Source organism: Akebia trifoliata, chromosome 6 (genome assembly GCF_017979445.1).
Source record: "Akebia trifoliata isolate Shusen 1 chromosome 6, ASM1797944v1, whole genome shotgun sequence".
Lineage (NCBI taxonomy): Eukaryota > Viridiplantae > Streptophyta > Magnoliopsida > Ranunculales > Lardizabalaceae > Akebia > Akebia trifoliata.
The window spans coordinates 25,149,482-25,170,273 of NC_141380.1; the positions used below are offsets into that span (position 1 = coordinate 25,149,482).

Sequence of the window (20,792 nt, forward strand, 5' to 3'; positions counted from 1 at the left end):
TAACCTCTCCTTGGAAAAATGTCAGATCCTTGAATTTTGAAAAATTCTCCTTGACTAATGCGAATGCAATACGAGTGCATGGGTGTGACATTGTGTAGTGATGAACATAAAACTTCGTGCAACATGTTTTTTTTTCAGAAAATTAGATAAAAATGAGTAAAATCTGAACAGGTCTGAGTAAAATCCGAGAAAACCCTCGACGGTGTCTGAGCAAAATCTGAGAAAACCCTCAGCGGTATCGGAGCCACCCCTTATTCACTAGTGTACAGAATGGAAGCTATCTTGCCAGTTGAAATGGAAATCCTGTCCCTCAGAATTCTAATGGAAAGTCAGTTATCAAAAGCAAATTGGGTTCGTCACCGGTACGAAGAGTTGAACTTAATCGATAAAAAACAGCTTAAAGCATTGTACCACGTGCAAGCCTATCAGAAAAGAGTCGCTCGGGCATTTAATAAAAGGGTTAAAGTTCACGACTTACAAGCTGGAGGCCTCGTACTTAAAGAAAATCGAGCACCCATCTTCAATCCTAGAGGCAAATTCCAGCCTAATTGGGGAGGTCCTTTTATTGTCAAAGAGGTACTGCTTGGGAAAGCTGTCAAACTCCAAGATCACGATGGCATCGAATTACCAGAACTGACAAACCTTTACCAGATCAAGCGGTATTACATTTGAGGAGACCATCTTCGGTCGAACCAATTTTCCTATCACCTAATTAAATATCTCTTTTCTCAGCCCCTTGTAGCCTTTTAAAAAAAAATAAAATAGAAAAAACATTTTTCTTTCTCAGCACGATCACTTAACCCAGGGGAGGGAAATGTTCGAACTACGTTTTGGTCTAATCCCAAAATTCTGGGGTACGTAGGCAACCTGAGAAGTTACTTCAGGCCCGACCTATTCAAAAAATAAAAATATATGTTTCCCGCAAAGAAAAAAATTGTCAAAATGGGAAAGGAAAAGAAAACTATTTTAAAGGAATGCCACACAAGGGGCATTCGGGTTTTTGAGCCTCAAGTCTCATTTCTTTCTTAGCCTACTCCTAAGCCTACCTATGGAAGTCCTCCTAAGTACCACACGAAAAGGTCGAGGAAAATAGTAAGCGTAATCAGACAGTAACTCCAGACCTTTATAAAAAAATATAAAAAAAGACAACCTGCTAGGTTGAAAACCCGAAAAGGCAGCTTAGGCAAAAATTAAGGCAAGCTTGCAAGGTTGAAAATCCGAAAGGACGGCTCTAGCAACTATCAGAGCAAAGAAAAAGAAAATTGTAAGCTCGCTAGATTGAAAACCTGAAAAAGAGGTCTAGGCAAAAGTTAGAGCATGCTCGCTAGATTGAAAACCTGAACAGGCAATCTAGGCAAAATATATAGCAATCAAAGGAAAATCTTCGTCGAGCCGAGAATCTCCAAAGACAAGCTGAGTCAAAGCATCTAAAAATAATAATAATTCCTGTGGAGTGAGATTTTTACTCCAGTATTTTACTCAGACCAGCTCAGATTTTGCTCAGACCCGCCGAGATTCATTCTCGGATTTTGCTCAGACGCCGCCGAGGGTTTTCTCGGATTTTACTCAGACCTACTCAGATTTTGCTCAGACCTGCCGAGATTCTTTCTCGGATTGCTCAGATACCGCCAAGGGTTTTCTCGGATTTTACTCAAACCTACTCAGATTTTGCTCAGACACCGCCGAGGGTTTTCTCGGATTTTACTCAGACCTGCTAAGATTTTGCTCAGACCCACCGAGATTCTTCCTCGGATTTTGCTCAGACACCGCCGAGGGTTTTCTCGAATTTTACTCATACCTGCTCAGATTTTGCTCAGACCCGCCGAGATTCTTTCTCGGATTTTGCTCAAACACCGCCGAGGGTTTTCTCAAATTTTACTCAGACCTACTCAGATTTTACTCAGTTTTACCTGATTTTCTGAAGAAAAAAAAAAAAAAAACATGTTGCACGAATTTTTATTTTCATCACTACACAATGTCACACCCATGCACTCGTATTGCATTCACATTAGTCAAGGAGAATTTTTCAAAATTCAAGGATTTGACATTTTTCCAAGGAGAGGTTACACTCAAGGATCTGGATACTTTGACAAATTGTCGAATTAGGCTGCAAAATGGACTGTCACTAGCTTTGGCATTCGGATATCGCACTATCTACCACAATAGATTGGGCATCTAGTTTGCTTCCACCCTCTGCCAAATTCGACAAATTGCCGAATTAGGCTGTAAAATGGACTGTCACTAGTTTTCTTGACACCCCATTTTTTTCATCTGCCGAATTCGACAATTCGTCACCCGATTTTGGTGGATTCCTAATGATGAATATAAAAGAACTCGAAGGCTTGTGAGTACTGCTTGATTCCTTATGTTTCTAGTTTATTTTCATCCCCCTACTCGTCGCAACTCGACATAGAAGTTTACGCACGCTTAGGATCACTACATCTTACACCTGAGTTAGCAAGCACGTACGCATAGGTTCGTTACACAATTCGATAACTTAGAGACCTCGCTACGCTAGAAAAATATAAATTTAGAACTTAGAAATACTCGCACAGTAACTGAAAGAAACCTCATGCTGAAATCCCTAAAAAAACTGTAAAAATCACAAAAATGATGATAATACCCTTCATTAATTTTGGATGTCCGAAAAGTCTCGAAAGTACCTCCATTGCACTCAGAACGTGATTTCAAGTCTAACGGGACCCAAATTGATGAAAACAGATAAATTTATAAAAATTTGTAAAAAAATCATCAAAATGACGAAAATACCCCTCATATACCTTGGACCTCCAAAAAATCTCGAAAGTACCTCCATTGCACTCAGAATGTGATTTCGAGTCTAATAAGACCCAAATCGATGAAAACAAAGAAGTTCGAGAAAAATCTATAAAAATCGCCAAAAGACCAAAATACCCCTCAATATCCAACTCTACAATTTAGAGATCCCGATCCCTAGGACAATGTAAATCAAAATCCAATATAAACTAAAAATAAAATTCAAATTAAAAATTAAACAATTCAAATTAAAAAATCCAAACAATTAAAATTAAAATCAAACAATTAAAATTAAAATCGAACAATTAAATCCAATCAAAAAGATTTTTCAAATTAAAAATAATAATAATAAAAATTCGATCAACCAAAATAAAAATTTCAAGTAATCAACCATCAAAATTAAAGTCAAATTCTATCAATAAATTAAAATTTTAAAATCGAACCCAATCTAAAATCAAATTAAAACTCAAAACTTAGCCAATCGAAATCCAATCAACCGACCAATTAAAAATTAAAATCAATTTAAGTTTCAAATTAAAAAGCAAATTTATCAACCCGTTCAAAATTTAAATTAAAAATTAAATTCAAATTAAACAATTAAAACTCAAATTAAAATCAAATTGAAAATCACTCAACCAATTAAAATATAAAAATAAAAAAAATCGAACGATCAACCAATCGAAACAAAATCAAATCGACCAATAACCAATATTGCAATCAAAATTCAAATTAAATTTTAATCTAATAATTTTAATCCAAAATTTAAAACCAAAAACACAAATTCAAATTTAATTTAAAACATAAAAGTTAAATCAAAATGTCAACGAATCCAAAATTCAACTAAAAAAATAATAAAATTCAACCAATCACAACTCATTAGCGAGAAATTACCGTAGTACGAGTAGCGTGGGATCACCACCTCTCCTTCTCCAAAATTAAAAAAATTAAAAATTAAAAAAAAAAAAAAAAAAGAGAATAAAACGTGGGCACTCTCCAACTCCCCTATCTTCTTTTCCAACATCTCTAACTCCTCCTCATAACCACCCATGTTCTCCTCTCACTCTCCCATCTCTCCCATCTCTCCCTCTCTCCCTCTCTCATGATTTTTGGGGAGAACCACTATAAAAGGAAAAGGCAAGGGACCATTGAAAAGGGGACTCGAGCCGACGTTTTTTTTTACTACCCTCCATAACCAAAAACCTACAACTTTCCATCTTCTTCCTCCCCCATTAAAAATTCAGCAACTTCCCCCTTAAAAATTCTTCAACTTTCCATCTTCTTCCACCCCATTAAAATTTCTGCAACTTTCCATCTTCTTCCTCCCCATTAAAAATTCTGCAACTTTCTATCTTCTTCTTCCCCCATTAAACAAATTTCAACAACTTTCCTCATTAAAATTCAACAACATCCTCCTTCACATTGCTACCCAACGCCCAGCCACCTCTCTCTCTCTCCATTCTGATCTCCCTCATAGTTGCTACAACTTTTTCATCTCCATTACAGCCACACCTTCATCATATTCCACCCATTAAAGCTCCAATTCCATCTATCTTGCTGCCCATTTTTGTATCTCCATTAATCCTATAACTTCTCTCCAATACTCTTTCGCTCCATAAAAAAAATAATAGCAATTTCTCTCTCCCTTTGACAACGTTCCTTCTTTGATTTATTGGACACTCCACAACGGTCATCATCTCCTCCTATTCCAACATCATTGGGCGTCACAAGCTTTTCAATTTCTTTTTGAAGGAATCCACGCATCCAAAATTATTTGGTGAAGGTAAGTTATTTTATTTATTCATTTGTTTATTTTTTTTATTTTTAGTTTATTTTTATTATTATTGATTCTTGATTTCACATTTTTATGCATTCAAATTAATCCATTGATTTTGGGGGCATACGTGGTATTAATGGCAACCTTTAATTTTTCGAAAAATTAGTGGATCAATTTGACCATTTTTGTTGATAGATTGATTGGGCCAACTTGGGTTGATATCGCTTGACCCTAGTCGGATCCAAGTTAGATACGGATCTATCCCTATATCTGCCTAGATCCGAATGATATATTGCTTTGAAAATTATATTTTGAGTCGTGCTACTAGTGCCCACCATATACACTCTCCACACCCACTTAAGTTTTTTAAAAAGAAATTACATTTTTACCCTTTTCCTTACACCCACCGTCTTCTCCATCTATTGATCGAAAAACCCGAACCATCTTCTCTATCCATTCTCTCCTTCTTCTCCACCATCTACTTCTCTCTCCCTCAATCTTCTTGTTCTTCATATTTATCTCCTTTTGAGTTTTGTGAGAAGTTGAATCAATAGAAATTAGGTTTTAGGGTTTGTGTTTCTTTCAAAAATCCTTTTTTTTTTTTTTTTTTTTTTTTTTTTTTTTTTGCGTTTAATCGTCAAAGAAGATGGAAAACCCACTATTAAAACATTCAAAACAACAATTTCGAATCTAAGTCGGGAGTTTTTTTTTATAGATTTTCTTCGGTAGGTTCAGATCGAACTTGTTTTAGACGATTCGATAAGTATCCTACCCAACATAACTTCCTACTTAAATCGATTCGGTGGACGCCTACCGAACAAAACTTTTCTCATGTAACCCTAACACCTCCAATCGTGTCTACCGAATCTATCTTGTAGTATTCGATAAGTGCCTACCGAATCGGATTTGTAATGGTCAATAGAAAATTATGTCCAGTAGGATACTTACTAAATCTTTCAAAATAAGTTCGGTCTGAACCTACCGAACAATATCTATCAAAAAATCTATAAGTGCTTTGCCAGATTTCCACCGAATCGGTTTTGTAATGTTTTGTGGGAAATTATGTTCAATAGGATACTTATCGAATTGGCTAAAACAAGTTCGGTCTAAACCTACCGAACAGAATCTGTTAAAAAACTCCGAGTTCTTCGATTCAAAATCGTCATTTTGAATATTCTAATAGTGGTTTTTCCATCTTCTTTGCTGATTTAATACAAGAAAAAACAAAAAAGTAACAGAAAAATCAAAAGAAAAAAAAACTAAAACCCATCCCCATTGATTCAACCTCTCACAAAACTTAAAAAGCGATGAATATGAAGAAGAAGATTGAGAGAAAGAGAGAGAGAGGTAGATGGTGGAGAAGGAGAGAATGGATAGAGTAAATGGTGAGATGGTTGGGATTTTCATTAGGTAGATAGATAGATGGAGAAGATGGTGGGTGTGTAGAGTAGTTCAATGAGGGTATTAGTGTAAGTACCCTTTTTTGTTTTGCTCTTTTTAAAACTTAAGTGGGCGCGAAGAGTGTTTATAATGGTCGCCAGTAACACAACTCTTATATTTTATGTTTTTGAAGATATCTTTCTTCTACGACTCTAATATAACAAGAATTCTTATAAAATAAAAGATTTATAATGGCAAAATGGAATAGTATAGCAATTAGAAAAGAAAACATAGCAAAAAAATGTAGAACGATCCGAAATTATCCGCCCCAACCAACCTAAATCAAGTAATTCGGTCGGATCAGATCCAAATCCAGGTTTAGTGCAAGCAAAATGGTTCAGATATGGTTTTCGCTAATAGGATCCAAGTAAGATTTGACTACGGATCTGTATTTGGATATGGATATACTCATATTCGGCCCGAACCCGACCCGTTCTAAGCCCTAACAAAAAGCCACCTATCAACTTCTATATCATATTAATCATATCCATCGGAACTTAGAAAAGAGGCATGTACAACATCAGGATACCAGAAGATATGTTCTTGTTGAAAATCTATTAAATTTGCTTGGTTACTTTTGCCTTCTTATTGTTTGTGCACTTGTGTCTTGGTTCAGTATTGAACCCATCCCAATGTGAATCAGGAAAATAGCCAAGTTCCATGTTGATGCATTTCGAACATCAACAAAGCACATTCTAAATACCACTTGAGCACTTATGCAATCTAACGAGATGTTGAAATTTTCTGGAAGCCAAGAAAAGAATGCATATCACTACGACCGTCAGATGCAAATTATATCTCACATATTATTTGTCAAGTGTCATGCTAGAGAGGAAATAATGGTGAAACTTCTAGCATTACATATCAAAATCTTTTATTCCTAAGAGAGATTTATCAAAATTCAAAAACAAGGGAGAGCACATGTGATTAGTCATTGCAGATAATTGAATTCAACACGAACCTAATAAGCAATAGATGCATGAACAGCAGGGAAGAACTTCAATCAGCAAAGAATAAATCACTAAGCAATATAAGCATTATGATATCAGATACATGAAATTAACTGAAAACCAAACCTGTAAATGACTATGGCAAAGAGAAACAAATAAAATACAAGCTTGACAATTCGTTGTTTCTTCTCTCCGTTAAGTAAGCTAAAGATCTCAGTGACATCAATAAGATGTTTCCCTTCCATGTACCTAACACAAAAGAAAAACAGATATAACAGGAAAATAATGCTTCAAATAAAAAATAATAGCATTTGCCCAATTTATTTATTTTTTAGAAGTACAATTTTTACTAAAATTCCAGATTGGAGGAGATTGAAAGGACCTAGCTACTACAGGGATAAAGAAAATTAAAGCTACTCTAAGGATAGACCTTACACATGAATATTCCATTTGAACAAGAAATCCTCAAAAAATGCCCCTCTGAATTCCTTAAAGATCTTGCACCAAAAAAGGAAAAAAGAAAAACACCCAGAGGTCTAAGATGATAATAATCACTTCATAGAGAGATTGCTCCTTTCCCTCAAAGGTTTTCATTGTTCCTTCACTTCCAGAACCCCCGGCACATGGCAAAGGGAGTTAGAGCCCACAAATCTCTATGTTAAAGGCTTTTGATCTACCAACTTTGAAATAATGTCATAGTAGAACTAGGAAAGACCAAAGGAGTTTGAAACAAAGAAATAAAATGAGTCCATACCTCCCTCACAAAGATACAATGGATAGACAAGTGACCAATTGATTTGCCACTGGATTTAAAAAGGATGCAATAATTACATATAGAAAAGCCCCTTCCATTAAATGATCAGTCCTAATAACCCTTTATGGTTAAGTTTCCTAAAAATGAAATTATGGCATATAAATCTTGCCCCGTTAGGAAAACTCCATAAACAAAAATGCAGATAGAAATATTTGTAAGGAAGTTGATAAGGCTCACTACATGAAAAGGTAACACATAAGAGTAAGGGCATTAGTTGCCTCCAGGTCCCACCTAAGCCGAGTACATTCTAGTTCGGTTACTGCTGTATTAGCTAGTAAGGAAAAAGAGGTGTGTCAAAAGGTAAGGAGTATTAACCCTGAGAGAGAGAAAGAGAGTTGCCCCTTGGAAGAGGAGTACATGTTGTCTTGTTTGCCTCCTATGGCCATTAGTGACCCTTGGCAAGGAAAGGAAAAAAAAAAGTTCCCTCCCTAACAACCCATTATCCAAGCACTGACCCTTGGAAAGACTGATTGAGCACTTTGTATATTCTACAGAGATCTATCATGGGTAAGCGTCATTTGTGCTTCTCCCATATGATGAACCAAAGGACACATTGCCTCTCTAGAGAAAAAGTATAGGAGGCATCAACGTGCAGGAAATGACTCATCTCTAGCCTCCAAACTTGCATCCTCGTAATACCCTAGGCTTATCACAGTTTCCATCCAACTCATGACAAGTCCATGCAGCATACATATGGACCCATATTATTTGCACCATCTACAATAATGACGTCAAATAAAAATTCAACTGAAATTAGAAAAACAAAGATGTCAAAACAGACAAGGAAAAAAACACAACTACCAAGAGAGTGAAATATAAGCTTAACTCTTGACATCACATTATCCACCTTTATCTTTAACATTGGGGACAACAACTTGATGCACAAATCGAAAAATCAGTCAATCTGAGAAAACATAACTCCCCACAGTTGTGTGCAAAGATCAATTGCATGCTTGGTCCAAAAAGGGTAAGAAAATATCCATCTTGAGTTTGCAGTAGCTTCAACTGCGCTTTTGAATCATCCCTAGGAGGAGAGGAACAATTTGCAATGCAGGTGAAGGCTTTGTTCAGTATAGCATATTAAACAATTGAGGGGCATTCCATAGTTTCCTTAGGTTTGTAGTGTGAAAGTGTATTAGTGAAATAAGCATAATTACATACTTATCATGAATAATCTCTGCAAAAACCAAGTTGCAAAATTGAATACAAAGCAGGAAATACAATTTGCTCAAGCCCACAGTAATTATTTATTTATTAGAGAATTGGATAAAATAAAAAAAATTGCATCGCAACAAGTCAACAATTTATGGTAAGCCTTTGCCATCTATATAAGAAAACAACCAAAAATGGAAGATCTGGTTGCAATTATAAACATACTGTTCACATCATCTCAAGCAAACTCTTTATTCATATTCTACTTCGACGCCAAGAAATTCAGTGGTTTCTAGAAAAGAACGAAAATTACATAAATTAACAAAAACCCTTCACAAGTAATTTACCACTGTATAGATGATAGATCAACAAATGGATGATATACATACAATCTTAGATGATAGTAGGTAATGGGGGCTGATATCAGGAACATGAACCAGTGCCATGTCAGGAGGAAAAGAGCACATAGTATTCCTTGCAGCACGAACTCTTTGAGGATGACAGCATTAATACGAGATGATGAATCATAAGGGTTGAGGTAATCACTCTCTAAATCTGATAAGCAAATAAGCTGCAACAGCAGTTAAGAATTTTTAGAAATAGTAGTAAACCGTAGGGGCAATATTCTGAACTACCTATCACAGCAATTAAATTTGAAGCAGAAACTCCTTCAGAAGCTATGAAAGAAACATAGATTTGGAGAACAGCAGAGAAAAAGCAGAGTACAGAGATGAGTTTTTCCAAGAAACTTCATGCATCAAGTGTAAAGATACAGCTGAAACAAGTCTTGGATGATTGCCGAGATAGAATATATGAGCATAGAACAAGAATAAATGGTGTATAGCAAGAAAGTGATCAGCATTTTTTTAAATAAATAAATAATATTGACCTAGGAGAAAATGGGTTTCGGTCGAAAAAAATGGAATTTTTATTTGATTGAAGTCAACCAATCAAGAAAAAAGTATATGAACTTGAATTATAAATGAAAAGAAAATAAAAGTCGAATCATCAAAATTAATCTGAAGCATCTCTCAATATAGGCAATTGAGAAGATGATAAACATTGTGGAACCAAGGTTATTAAAAGTGCTGAGCGGGGCCTGGGCGGTGGACCCCCTCGAGGCCTAAGCGGGGCCCAGGCGGGGCTTAAGCAACAAAAAAAATTTAATGTTTCAATTTTTTATATGTAGTAAAGGCCATGCAATAAGAGAAAAAAATAATGTAAATGTCATTATCAAAATAATATTAAGTTACCAACTACTAAGCAAACATATACGTCTACACAACTAATATGTAAGAAAAATGAAAACAATGTAACCGCAAATATTGAAGTAATTTGATTCCCCTCATCTTTATTGTGATAATAAGATAATAATGAATAGGTGTTTGTTGACAACAAAAAATTTGGAAGACAAAAAATGCCCCAACTTTACATCTAAGTTATTATTATTATCAACGTCATCTTTGTCAAAATGAATAAAATTACGATCCCATGACCCTACAACCACATTGGTTAGTTTTTACTTTTTTTAAATAATAGAAATATCCTTTTATTATGTTGTCTTTAAAATAGCCTTAGTTAATACTTTAAATTACAACAAAGACCTTTACAATATATTAATATTAAATGATAAAAGATGGAAATATAAGATTACCAATTTAAAAAAATTTAAAAAAATGATTTTTTGAAGAAATTTTAATCATTCATAAAACCTACAGGTTGCAATTTATGTACGTTTGCACATGCCACCTACTAGTTTTTTTAATCAGTGACACCTCAAAAATTAGATAAATATTTGAGACACCATTTATATTTAAAATTGCATAAATACCCTTTAAAACACAATTTATAAAAAATTATTTCATAAAATTATCATTTCAACCCCAGTTTTTGAAACTCCACTTTAAGCGGGTAAGGCCTAAGCACTTGGATGGTCTAGGCGGTCAAAGTGGGGCCTAGGCGGGGCATAAGTGCAGCTTTTGACAATAGAGTGTGGAACCTACTTAACTTTAATGCAATGGACATTTTTAAATAGCAAAAAGCTATTCTAGATTAAATGACATAAACAAAAGCATCTCTTTCCCCATATGAAATGGATCGATGTTCTATTCAACATTTTCTACTATTTTCTTATTTATACAAAATTAATCTAATTACTATTATTATTCATCTTTTATTTCTAGATGTCATTAAAATATGTGTACTACAAATTTAGCGAGGACACTCGTACGGATGAGACATGCACACGTACCGCCACACACACATTCAGATTGATGGATATCCACAAAGTTGAGAAATTAGCAAAAATACAGCCAACTGAATTAGCGTTGCATTGATAAAGTAGAGAAGTGCTTTTGGAGTAATATATGACCAATGTGTAGTGATAAACAAATAGGAAAGATTTACAAAATATCAATAAGACAAGTAATGCTCTACGGATCTGAATGTTGAGCAGTCAACAAACGTGCTCATAGAACTAGTGTAAGAGAAACAAGGATGTTAAGATGATTAGTGTAAGGCCGAGAAAGACAAAATTAAAAGTAAGTGTATTTTATTTAGGAATATCTCTAGTAGAATATGCCAAAAAAAAAAAAACGGATGTCAATTGAGATGTTTGGGCATGTACAAGGAAGACAAATAATGACAGCAGTAAGGAGCACTTTGATGTGAGATGAAAGCTTTTAAAGGGTGAGAGGAAGGCTAAAAATAATGTACATGGAGGTGGCAAGAAAAAAATGGACATGTACCTTGACTAAAGATGTGACTCTTGATAGAGTTGAATGGCAAATTAGGATTCATGTTGCCAGTCCCAATATTTGGGATAAGAAAATGACCTCCAGCCTTCTCCAATGCCTTGACATTGCTACCTTGGCAGGAGACGTGTTGCTCCAAATAGCTTTATGTTATTGTTCAACATAATAAGTTATTTTGATGTACAAAGTTATTCTTAGTGTTAGAAAGGGTGATGATTTGTATATGAGTTTGTGGTTAAATCTTTTGGAGAACTTTCATTTTGCATGTATATTGCTATTTTTTTCATGTCCATCGGCCCCTGTGATTATTATCTTCATTTATTAAATTTGTTGAGTGAGCCACCCACACTCCAGTGGGTTCGACCAGCATGTGTCATGGTTAGAATCCCAAACAACGCCAAAATATAAACCAGTGCCAAATCTGGGAAGAAGGCCAATCGGTTGTGCAAGATAAGTGGGCTCAATTTGCCAAAGATCTTCGTAAATTTAATGGAGTTTTATGACAAAATAATTTTTGGCATCTAGATAGGATAGTTGCCAAGCACAGAGCAAAAGTTGTGGAGTCTAACATAATTACCATTGAAAATATTTGTTTCATTATAAGTCTTCACAGATTTTTGGATTTTTCAAACCCATGGGTATCTAGAGTGAATCCCAACAAAAAAAAAACACAATAAGCAAATAGCAAGATAGTTATAAGAAATGGATGTAAATGCCCAAGTATTCCCTCTTTTCGGCTAAGGTAACTCTCAAAAAGCAACCAAACTAATTAAGGAAAACAAACAGAGAAATGAAAAAAACGACATAAAATGAGATAATACAATGTGCAACCTAACAATGGATGACAATGCGATCAACTGACTCCCTGGAAGATTTGCACAATAAAAAATGGAAGTAAATGCCCAAGTATTCTCTCTTTTTGGCTTGGTAACTCTCAAAAAGCAACCAAACTAATTCAGGAAAACAAATGGAGAAATGAAAAAGCAACATAAAATGAGACAATACAATGTGCAACCTCACAATGGATAAGGATCCGATCAACTAACTCCATGGAAGATTTGCACAACTAACAAAAATTGACTAAGGTAATACCATTTCTCATAAGGTTGTCAATGGTTAAAATTTTATTAGTAGAATAACAGCCACCAATAAAATGGACAAGAAGAGTTTTGAAGGGATTTTTTTGCTCCAAATAGGTACAACAGGAAATTCTTCCTATCTTGGGACATGACTGGAGAGTTATAAAAAGACTTAGTAGTAGCCCAAATCAACCGGTCCTCGTCCAGAGATATGAATACAATAACAAATTCATGAGTCCAGCAATAATACACATTTCCCAATAGTTGAAACCTCATCTAAAAGACTAAAACCCAGATCCCACACTATCTCGTCTCCATTGTGTCTCATGAATCTCTAGATTTTGAGCTTTTTTTAGCTAAGACACAATATAAACTGGAACTGAACTTGTAAAGGTGATGAGCCACACTAATTGTCCTCCCACAACAGAACCCTATTGCATTTCCTCATCCTAAATAGCAATTTGTTTTCCTAAACCAAGACTCCCCTCTTTCCCAGACTAAGTTTCACTCCCCGAACTTTGACTTAATGATCCTGTTCCATAGAGGTCGACCATCATCCCAAATCTCCACAACCACTTGCCAAGTATTGCATGATCATTTCTCCAAGCTTGTGGATGCCTAATCCCCCTTGTTCTTTGGAACTGCATAAAACCTTCCACTTGACCAAATAGAATTACGCATTTCCAAATTTGTCACCCGATAATAAAATCCCAAATCAACTTGTCCATTCTTGCCTCCACACTCCAAGGGATGGTGGACATCAACAACAAGTATATTGGAATACCAGCAAGGGTGCACTTTATCAAGGTTAATGTCTCACCTTTCGATAGGTAGATACCTTTCCATGAACTTAGGCGCCACACCATACTCATTTTCTATACTTGGTATGACGTCACAAATGAGGTTTTCGTCTCTAGAGAAATACTCCAAGTCATGCTACAAAAGTCAATACAGAGGATCTCATCTAACAATACCAATATGTGAAAAAGTATCTTTCGGTTCTTAGCAATAACAAGATCATGCATGCTATGTTTACAAGAATTAAGAATATGAACAAAACCTAAGCAACTTTAGCCCCATCCTTTGAAGATAACTGATGTAGGACATTGCGCCCTGCATCAATAACACATCTTTTATAAGCTTTAACTTGGCCCGATTTGGTATGAAATTCTTGAAAGTTACAGCAGAGGGGCAGGGGTCAAGAAGGCAAACTTTAGACTTACTAAAAAACATAAAGACACACCTGATTAATACGTCAAAGTAGTAAGTAAAATGTATCAACTCAAGTACTTGCAAATGACCTTAAGGCTTTGAGAGGAATTCCATATAGTGAAATCAAATTTGAAATCACCGCTAGCTAAGCCAGACTATATTACCATAGACTTTATCACCTGATACATACCCTTGACCTTCGTCTTATCTAAGAGATACAAACCCTTGACCTTGGTCTTCCATAAAAGACGGGGTCTTTTAGACCAAAAAAAAAACCATATTTTGCTAAATATTTGAGAAACCCCTGTGCTTTCAAACTCATGACACACCCCTTGACCATGGCTCCAATGAAATATGAGTTTTTAAATGTTAATGTAATATTCTGATTGTTTCGAATGTTTCAGGATTGTTTCGGCTTATGAAAAAACCGAAACAACAATTCGAAACAGCACTTCAAACCTTGCATGGAAACAACGTAAATTGATCAATGTATACGCAAAATGGAGAAATCATATGTGACAGGCTGATTATGATTCATTTCTTTCAAACACAGACTTTAGTGCTTTGGGCATGGTTTTCCTTTTATCGGCTAGACTGTATAGATGAAATTGTTAATTGGAATGAGAAAATGTCATTCCATTATTATTCAACCAGATGGGCCCACGTTACTCATTTTACTGAATGTCACAGGCTAAATGCTCAAACTAAGGTTAACGACCACACTAGGTTCCAAGGAAGCTCAAGAAGTTCAGGAAAGCCTAAACGCTCTAGCCTCTAGGGACCCATTTGGAAAACATAGTTGAGGAGGGAGTTGCAGTTGGAATTAGGGTAGTAGAATTGACGAAAAATCTACAAATGAATTCCAACATTAGTTGTCCATTAAAGTTGGAGTTTGAATTGGCTACCCGACATGGAGTGGCCTAGGTGGCACAATTGGCCTAGAGAGCATGGATGGCCTAGGCATGGTCGGCTTAAGTCGCATGGATAACTTGGGAATGTAGTGTTGCAACTAGGGCAGGTTGGGATGGGTTGGGGATCAAACCACACCCAACCCACACTTGACAAACACCAACCCGTGCCCACACCCAACCCAACCTTGGGCATGAAATGCTCAACCCAAACCCGACCCAACCCAACTCAGTTTGGTACATTCCTCATTAACACTAGATAATTTAGATATGATAAGAGTTTATATAAAGATAACTGGCATTTAAAAAAATATAAAATTTGCAATTATTTGCCCTAAAAATGTATTTCAAAGTTTACATACATAAAATTCCAAGTAAATGTAAAGAAGAAGATGATAATGATAACTAAAGTTTGAAATGTGAATTGTGAATGAAAAAGAAACAAGGGGAAATGACTGCAAAAACCTGTTTTTTGAAAATATGTACCAAAACGTCTCCTCAAAAAAAAATATATATGGACTCTTTAGTACTCATTTTATCAAATATTAGACTGAAAAGGATTTTTGAACTGAAAATGCCGTAATTAACCTTTCAACAATTTTTGAAGTTTAAAGAAAAGTGTTTACTTGAGAATATTTGAGGTACTCCTATGTTTTAAAATTAATAACATGTACCTTGACTATGGTCATCTCTTATAGATCAATGAAAAAAAGATCTAAATGAAAAAAGAAAAGAAAAATTAATTGTTTTCTCTTACCAAAACTAGTAATCTTTAACCCACATAGATGATGATGATGGAAATGAGTATGATAATCATCCTCATCAAACAGATTTGGTCTATGTATATTAGATTTATTAAAATATATAAATAATTAAAACATAATTTCAAAACTCAACTTGAATATCTATTTAATTGATTCAACTCAGAAATTAGAAATTCAACTCAAATGAATCAAATAAAATTATATTGAATTTATGAATAACTTTTAATAAATAAAAATATGTATTTTTATTTTTCACAAGAACATTAATAACCAAATAAATTGGTCAAGTTTTTTATTTGACTCGGTATATTTTTTAGCTTACTTGGCCAAGTTGACTCAAGAAGTTGGTTCCACCGAGTTAGAGCTAAGTAACCACCAAATCCAATTGAGTTAACTCAACTAATCAAGTTCTATACATTGCTATCAAGTCGATTGGATTTTGCAATGACTTGGCCCCAAACTCGACGGAACCAACTTCTCGAATCAAATTTGTCGAATTAACTAAAAATGCACCGAGCCAGGTTAGAAACTTGATCGAGGGATTTGATTATATAAAATATTTTTATGGAGAATAAAAATATTTTATTTTTTTTAAAATATTTTTAAACATTTGTAAATTATTTTATTTGAGTTGACTCAAAAGTTTTCGCAGTAATTTGATGGGCATTAAAGTTAAGTTTTAAAACTACATTTAAATGTTTAAAAATATTTTTAAATATTTAACCTATATATTTGAAGAGGTTTAAATATTTTAGACCTTACATTGGTCTACCTACATGTCAAAAATCAGTTTTATGATGATGATCTTTATTCCCACAACTTTCATCGTCGTTTAAGAGGATTGAAGATGACTAGTTTGGGAAGAAAAAATTAGGGCATTTTTGTCATTTAGATAATTTTTCATTAACCTATAAGAGATAACCAAGGGGCATGTCATCTAATTTTGAACATAGGGGTGTTTCAAATATTTACCAACACATGGAGGGGTTTCCTCTCGATTAAACCACTTTGTAAAGTTGTTAAGAGAGTATTTCAAGTATTTTCCTTTAAAAAATCTTCAAAAGATCTTTAATAGATCAATTTTTATCAAGTGGGTCTTAAATGGTCCATATTCTTTACTAGGGGGCTATTTGGTACATATTCTCAATAAAGAGTCCTTCGCAATCATTGTCCCAAGAAACAAAGATATTTGAAAATAATTGTAAATTATAATCATATTAAATTTGGGTTCAGGCAAATTGGGCAACCCGATGCTTATGCCGGAGCCCATTCGGTCAAATTATTTTTGCCTAAACGCAAGCTAATAATGTCTTAACTTAACCCAAGGTCGGGTTCAAGTTTGGCCCGCCCAAATTCCAACCCAATGGGAAGGGTCAACTTGGATGCAAAAGTATTGAACAACTTGGAATATGCAACCTAGGGGACATGGGAACAAATGAACCGTGTAGTTTATGGCTTGGGACGAGTAGAGTTGGGGCCAAAGTTGTAACTCTCAAGGTTGTTAAGGCCTAGGCAATGCCTTGGTGGGGTTTAAGAAGCCAAAAAAAAAAAAAAAATTTAATGTTGCAATTTTTAGTGTTGTAGTAAAGGTCAAGCAAACTTTTTTAATTAAGGAAAAAAAAACAATAACAATAAATATGCCCTCAATCATACGAACAAATGAGATAGGCTAACACTCTTCAAAATTATGAGAAAAAAAATGATTAAATGAAAACTTTATACATATCTCTAGAAAACCTGTATTTCCTATCATCTCAGCCACATGTATAATGGAAAGCCTAAAAAAAGAAATACCAATCTCAAATGGCATTTGAAGATCTCCATTAAACGATAGCTGATATGGATTCCTAGATATAGTTTAAGAGATTTTCAATAATGGATTTCTTGAAAACTAGAATGGATCCATAAGAAATCAATAGTGGTCTCTAGGAGACCTGTTTGTGTGTGTGTGTGTGTGTGTGTGTGTGAGAGAGTGTTTTTCTCTCATCTCGTTAGTATGTTCGATGGAGAACCTCAAATGTTGTTTGTGTTAGAACATCTGATGCATAGTATCAAACATATAATTGAGATGGGGAGAAAAGTCTTTGAAGGAGAGAAGAGAGAGGGGTGCCAAATCAATACCACTTCTTCATCTTCTTCTTGTTCTTATTCTCCTTCTCTTTTCTATCAAGCATGACTAAAAGGGAATAGGGCTTAATTGCCTTACCTAACTAGAAAATTCAACATACTCTCTCTCAACCATTGTAGAGATACCCCTCCATACCCCAATTTTGAAATTGATAGCATACTCTCTAGAACATGGTCTTCTATGAGAAACAAACAAAAATTATCGAAATACCCCCTTTATAAATTCCACTTAAAACGAGTGACGCCTATTGGCAATAATATAGTTATTTTAGTCCTAATTGTTTAGTTATAGCTTTTGTCCATTAAGGGTCTCGCAAAGCCTCTAATATAGACCGAGGAACGCGAATAAAATTAGTGGCTGCAAGGTAGGCCTGATAAGAAGAAGAAAGACCCTGATAGGAAATAAACTAGGCAATAAGATGATCAGTCACACACCCCCACTTACCTTTACAAATGGCAACAAGCAAGTGAGAGTCAGAAATAGAATGGATAAGGACTGGTATATGTGTAGACATAGGAGAAGATATACCTGAGGAGGAGGTTGGCAAAAGTGGAAGAGGGCGAGACCGACGAGTGTAGACCTTAAGCGTTAGCGAAGATGGAGAAAAAAATGGAGAAGGAATTTATAATAATGGAATAGAAATCACCAAGTCTTAATTAGAGATCTTGGCAGAAATTTATAATAATCAAAGAGTCAAAAAGACTAAAAAGCCCTTGCAATAAGAAATATGAAAATAAAATCTATAACTAAACAATTATGACTAAAATAACTATATTATTTCCAATAACGCCTAGGTGCCAAGATGGTCTAGGCTCACCCTTTGACAATAGAGGCAACTCTAACACTTCTTTGCGGCAGTTGGGACCATACCAAATATGGGAGATGGGGTTCCATGAATTTCAACTTCTAGGAGTTTGCCATCCAAACAGCACAAGCGGGGTTGAGTGACAAGAGTTGCAACTTCAACTCCCCCAACTTTATCTTCCAAACAGACCCTAGAGAATTAGAATTGTCCACATAGAGAATTCTAGAGAAGCCCTCATTGTTGATTATACCATAAGAATTGTTCAAAATCTTGCATATCATAGGAAGTTTCTAAAGTGAAAGTGTTCAAGATAGGTTCTGGATATATAAATACTAGTACAGTGCGTAGGTGCGAAATAGCCTTAAAGAGACCGACTATGTTCGTGCTTTTTTCCGTTTGACCAATACTCAACAGGGAGTTGGCATTTGCTGTTAACAAATTTCTGTGCTAAGCTGATGAACCAATGGCATGACGCCATGTGTATTGAAAATTACCTAAACTTGAAACACTTAACCGTTCAGAAATTTTCTTCCTAAATTTTCTCTCAACTAACCAATCACACTTGCTTTTGCAGTACACATGGCATCGTGCCACTGATTCATCAGCTTAATACAGAAATTTGTTAACAGCAGACGCGCACTCCTCAACAGGTGAGATCATTTATTTTATTGTCGGCTGGATAGTGGAGAAAGGTATTTCAGGTTTACAATACACCACTCATTTCAGTACTTTTCATACTAATTCCTCAACGATTATCAATAAGAGAAACTACCCACTCTAGGCTAATACATTGGGTCATATATCAGATGGGCAGTAAATTTCATACTAAATAATTGACAAAGAAATCAATAATTTCATATTAAATTCTTGTTTCTTTATTTCCTGATTGGTGAAAAGTTCATGCTTAAAGAAGAAATAAAAGGAAATCTAGAGGACTCTCACCCAACAATAAATTTGTGTAAACTAATTGCAGAAAAATAAAAAAGTACCAACCAATAAAATTAACAAAAATCAAACCTAAAAAAATCCCAAAACAGATACTTTAAACAAAGAAGGAACCATAATGAGTAAAGATGAACAAAATAAAGATTTTCTGCAACATACATTAGGGTTAGGGTTAGGGTTAAAAGAAACCTGATAAAGAGTCCCGGCAAGAAGAGCAATGACAGCGATGAAAGAGAACAACAATATAATCAGTTCCCACGACATTATATATATCAGATCAAAAAACACAGAAACACCATTCAAGCTCAGTGAACTCGATACATGGATATCTGTTATGTTCCTTCTGCTGAAACACAAAATGGAAACTAGAGAAGATAAAGAACTTTGAATCCCTACAAATGGCTGATCTCTGTGTGATTTTTTATTGATGTTTCGCTAACATTTTCCTCTTTTTCACTTTATTATAGTTTTATAGTGACATGTACGAATTGTCCAGGAACGCCCTCTCCTTACTTTTTTGAACTGATGATCTGACTCAATGACGTGGCAACTCATTCTATTTACCTGAGGTGACAGGATCGGGAATAGTAGATGTTCATTCCTCGGGATACAAACTATGATTTTTCATAAAAAATGTAGATTTGTATCTCGAAGAGAGAACATCTACGGTTTCCAAGCCTGAAACGTCGGGTAAGTCGATTGAGTATGCCAGGTGCCTAAGTTAGATTATCACCACTCTTTTTTTTTTTTTTTAAACTAAAAGCTCTACAACTTAATTCAAATGACGCTAACAACCCTATATTTATTTATTTTTTCAAATTAAGATCCCTACGACTTAAGTCAAATTACATTAAAACCCTGTGTTTTCAAGTCTACTTCGCAATGTATAGTCAGATCACCTTGACTTGTTGGACTAGAAACTCAGTCGAGTCGTCTCAACTCAGTTGGAAGTCGAGGTGACTTGGCGCTAGAGGTGCCACTGAACCTAGGGGCACAACTTGGTCCGGTTCAAACCGAGAACTGAACCAAATCAATAGCTTTGAGGTGGTTTGCTTTGGTTTGGAACATGTTGCGGTCCGGTTTCGAGTTACGAAAATGGAGAACTGAATAATTTGATTCGGTTCTCGAATCAAGTTTGTATAGAACCGAATCAAACCGAGAATCAATCCCCTATGCAATAAATAAATATATATGTATATAATAATTATTATGAATTATTTTAAAAGTTAGTACATAGATTAGTGATCTTTTATGAATAAACTAATGATTTTTTATAGATAAATTTGTGATTTA

General features: G+C 35.0%; 1 protein-coding gene across 1 annotated transcript in view; it reads right to left on the reverse strand.

Moving 5' to 3' along the window:
- LOC147400493 (protein cornichon homolog 2-like) overlaps positions 1-19,967 on the reverse strand; it is a 44,194-nt gene extending 24,227 nt beyond the window's left edge. The window contains exons 1-3 of the mRNA XM_086446191.1: positions 19,689-19,967; positions 9,295-9,476; positions 7,066-7,188 (exon numbers count right to left, since the gene is read on the reverse strand). Coding sequence (XP_086302317.1) covers positions 7,066-7,188; positions 9,295-9,476; positions 19,689-19,763 — 380 coding nt within the window. The 5' untranslated portion in view covers positions 19,764-19,967. The remainder of the gene's footprint in view (positions 1-7,065; positions 7,189-9,294; positions 9,477-19,688) is intronic.
- Between the last annotated feature and the right edge of the window lie 825 nt (positions 19,968-20,792).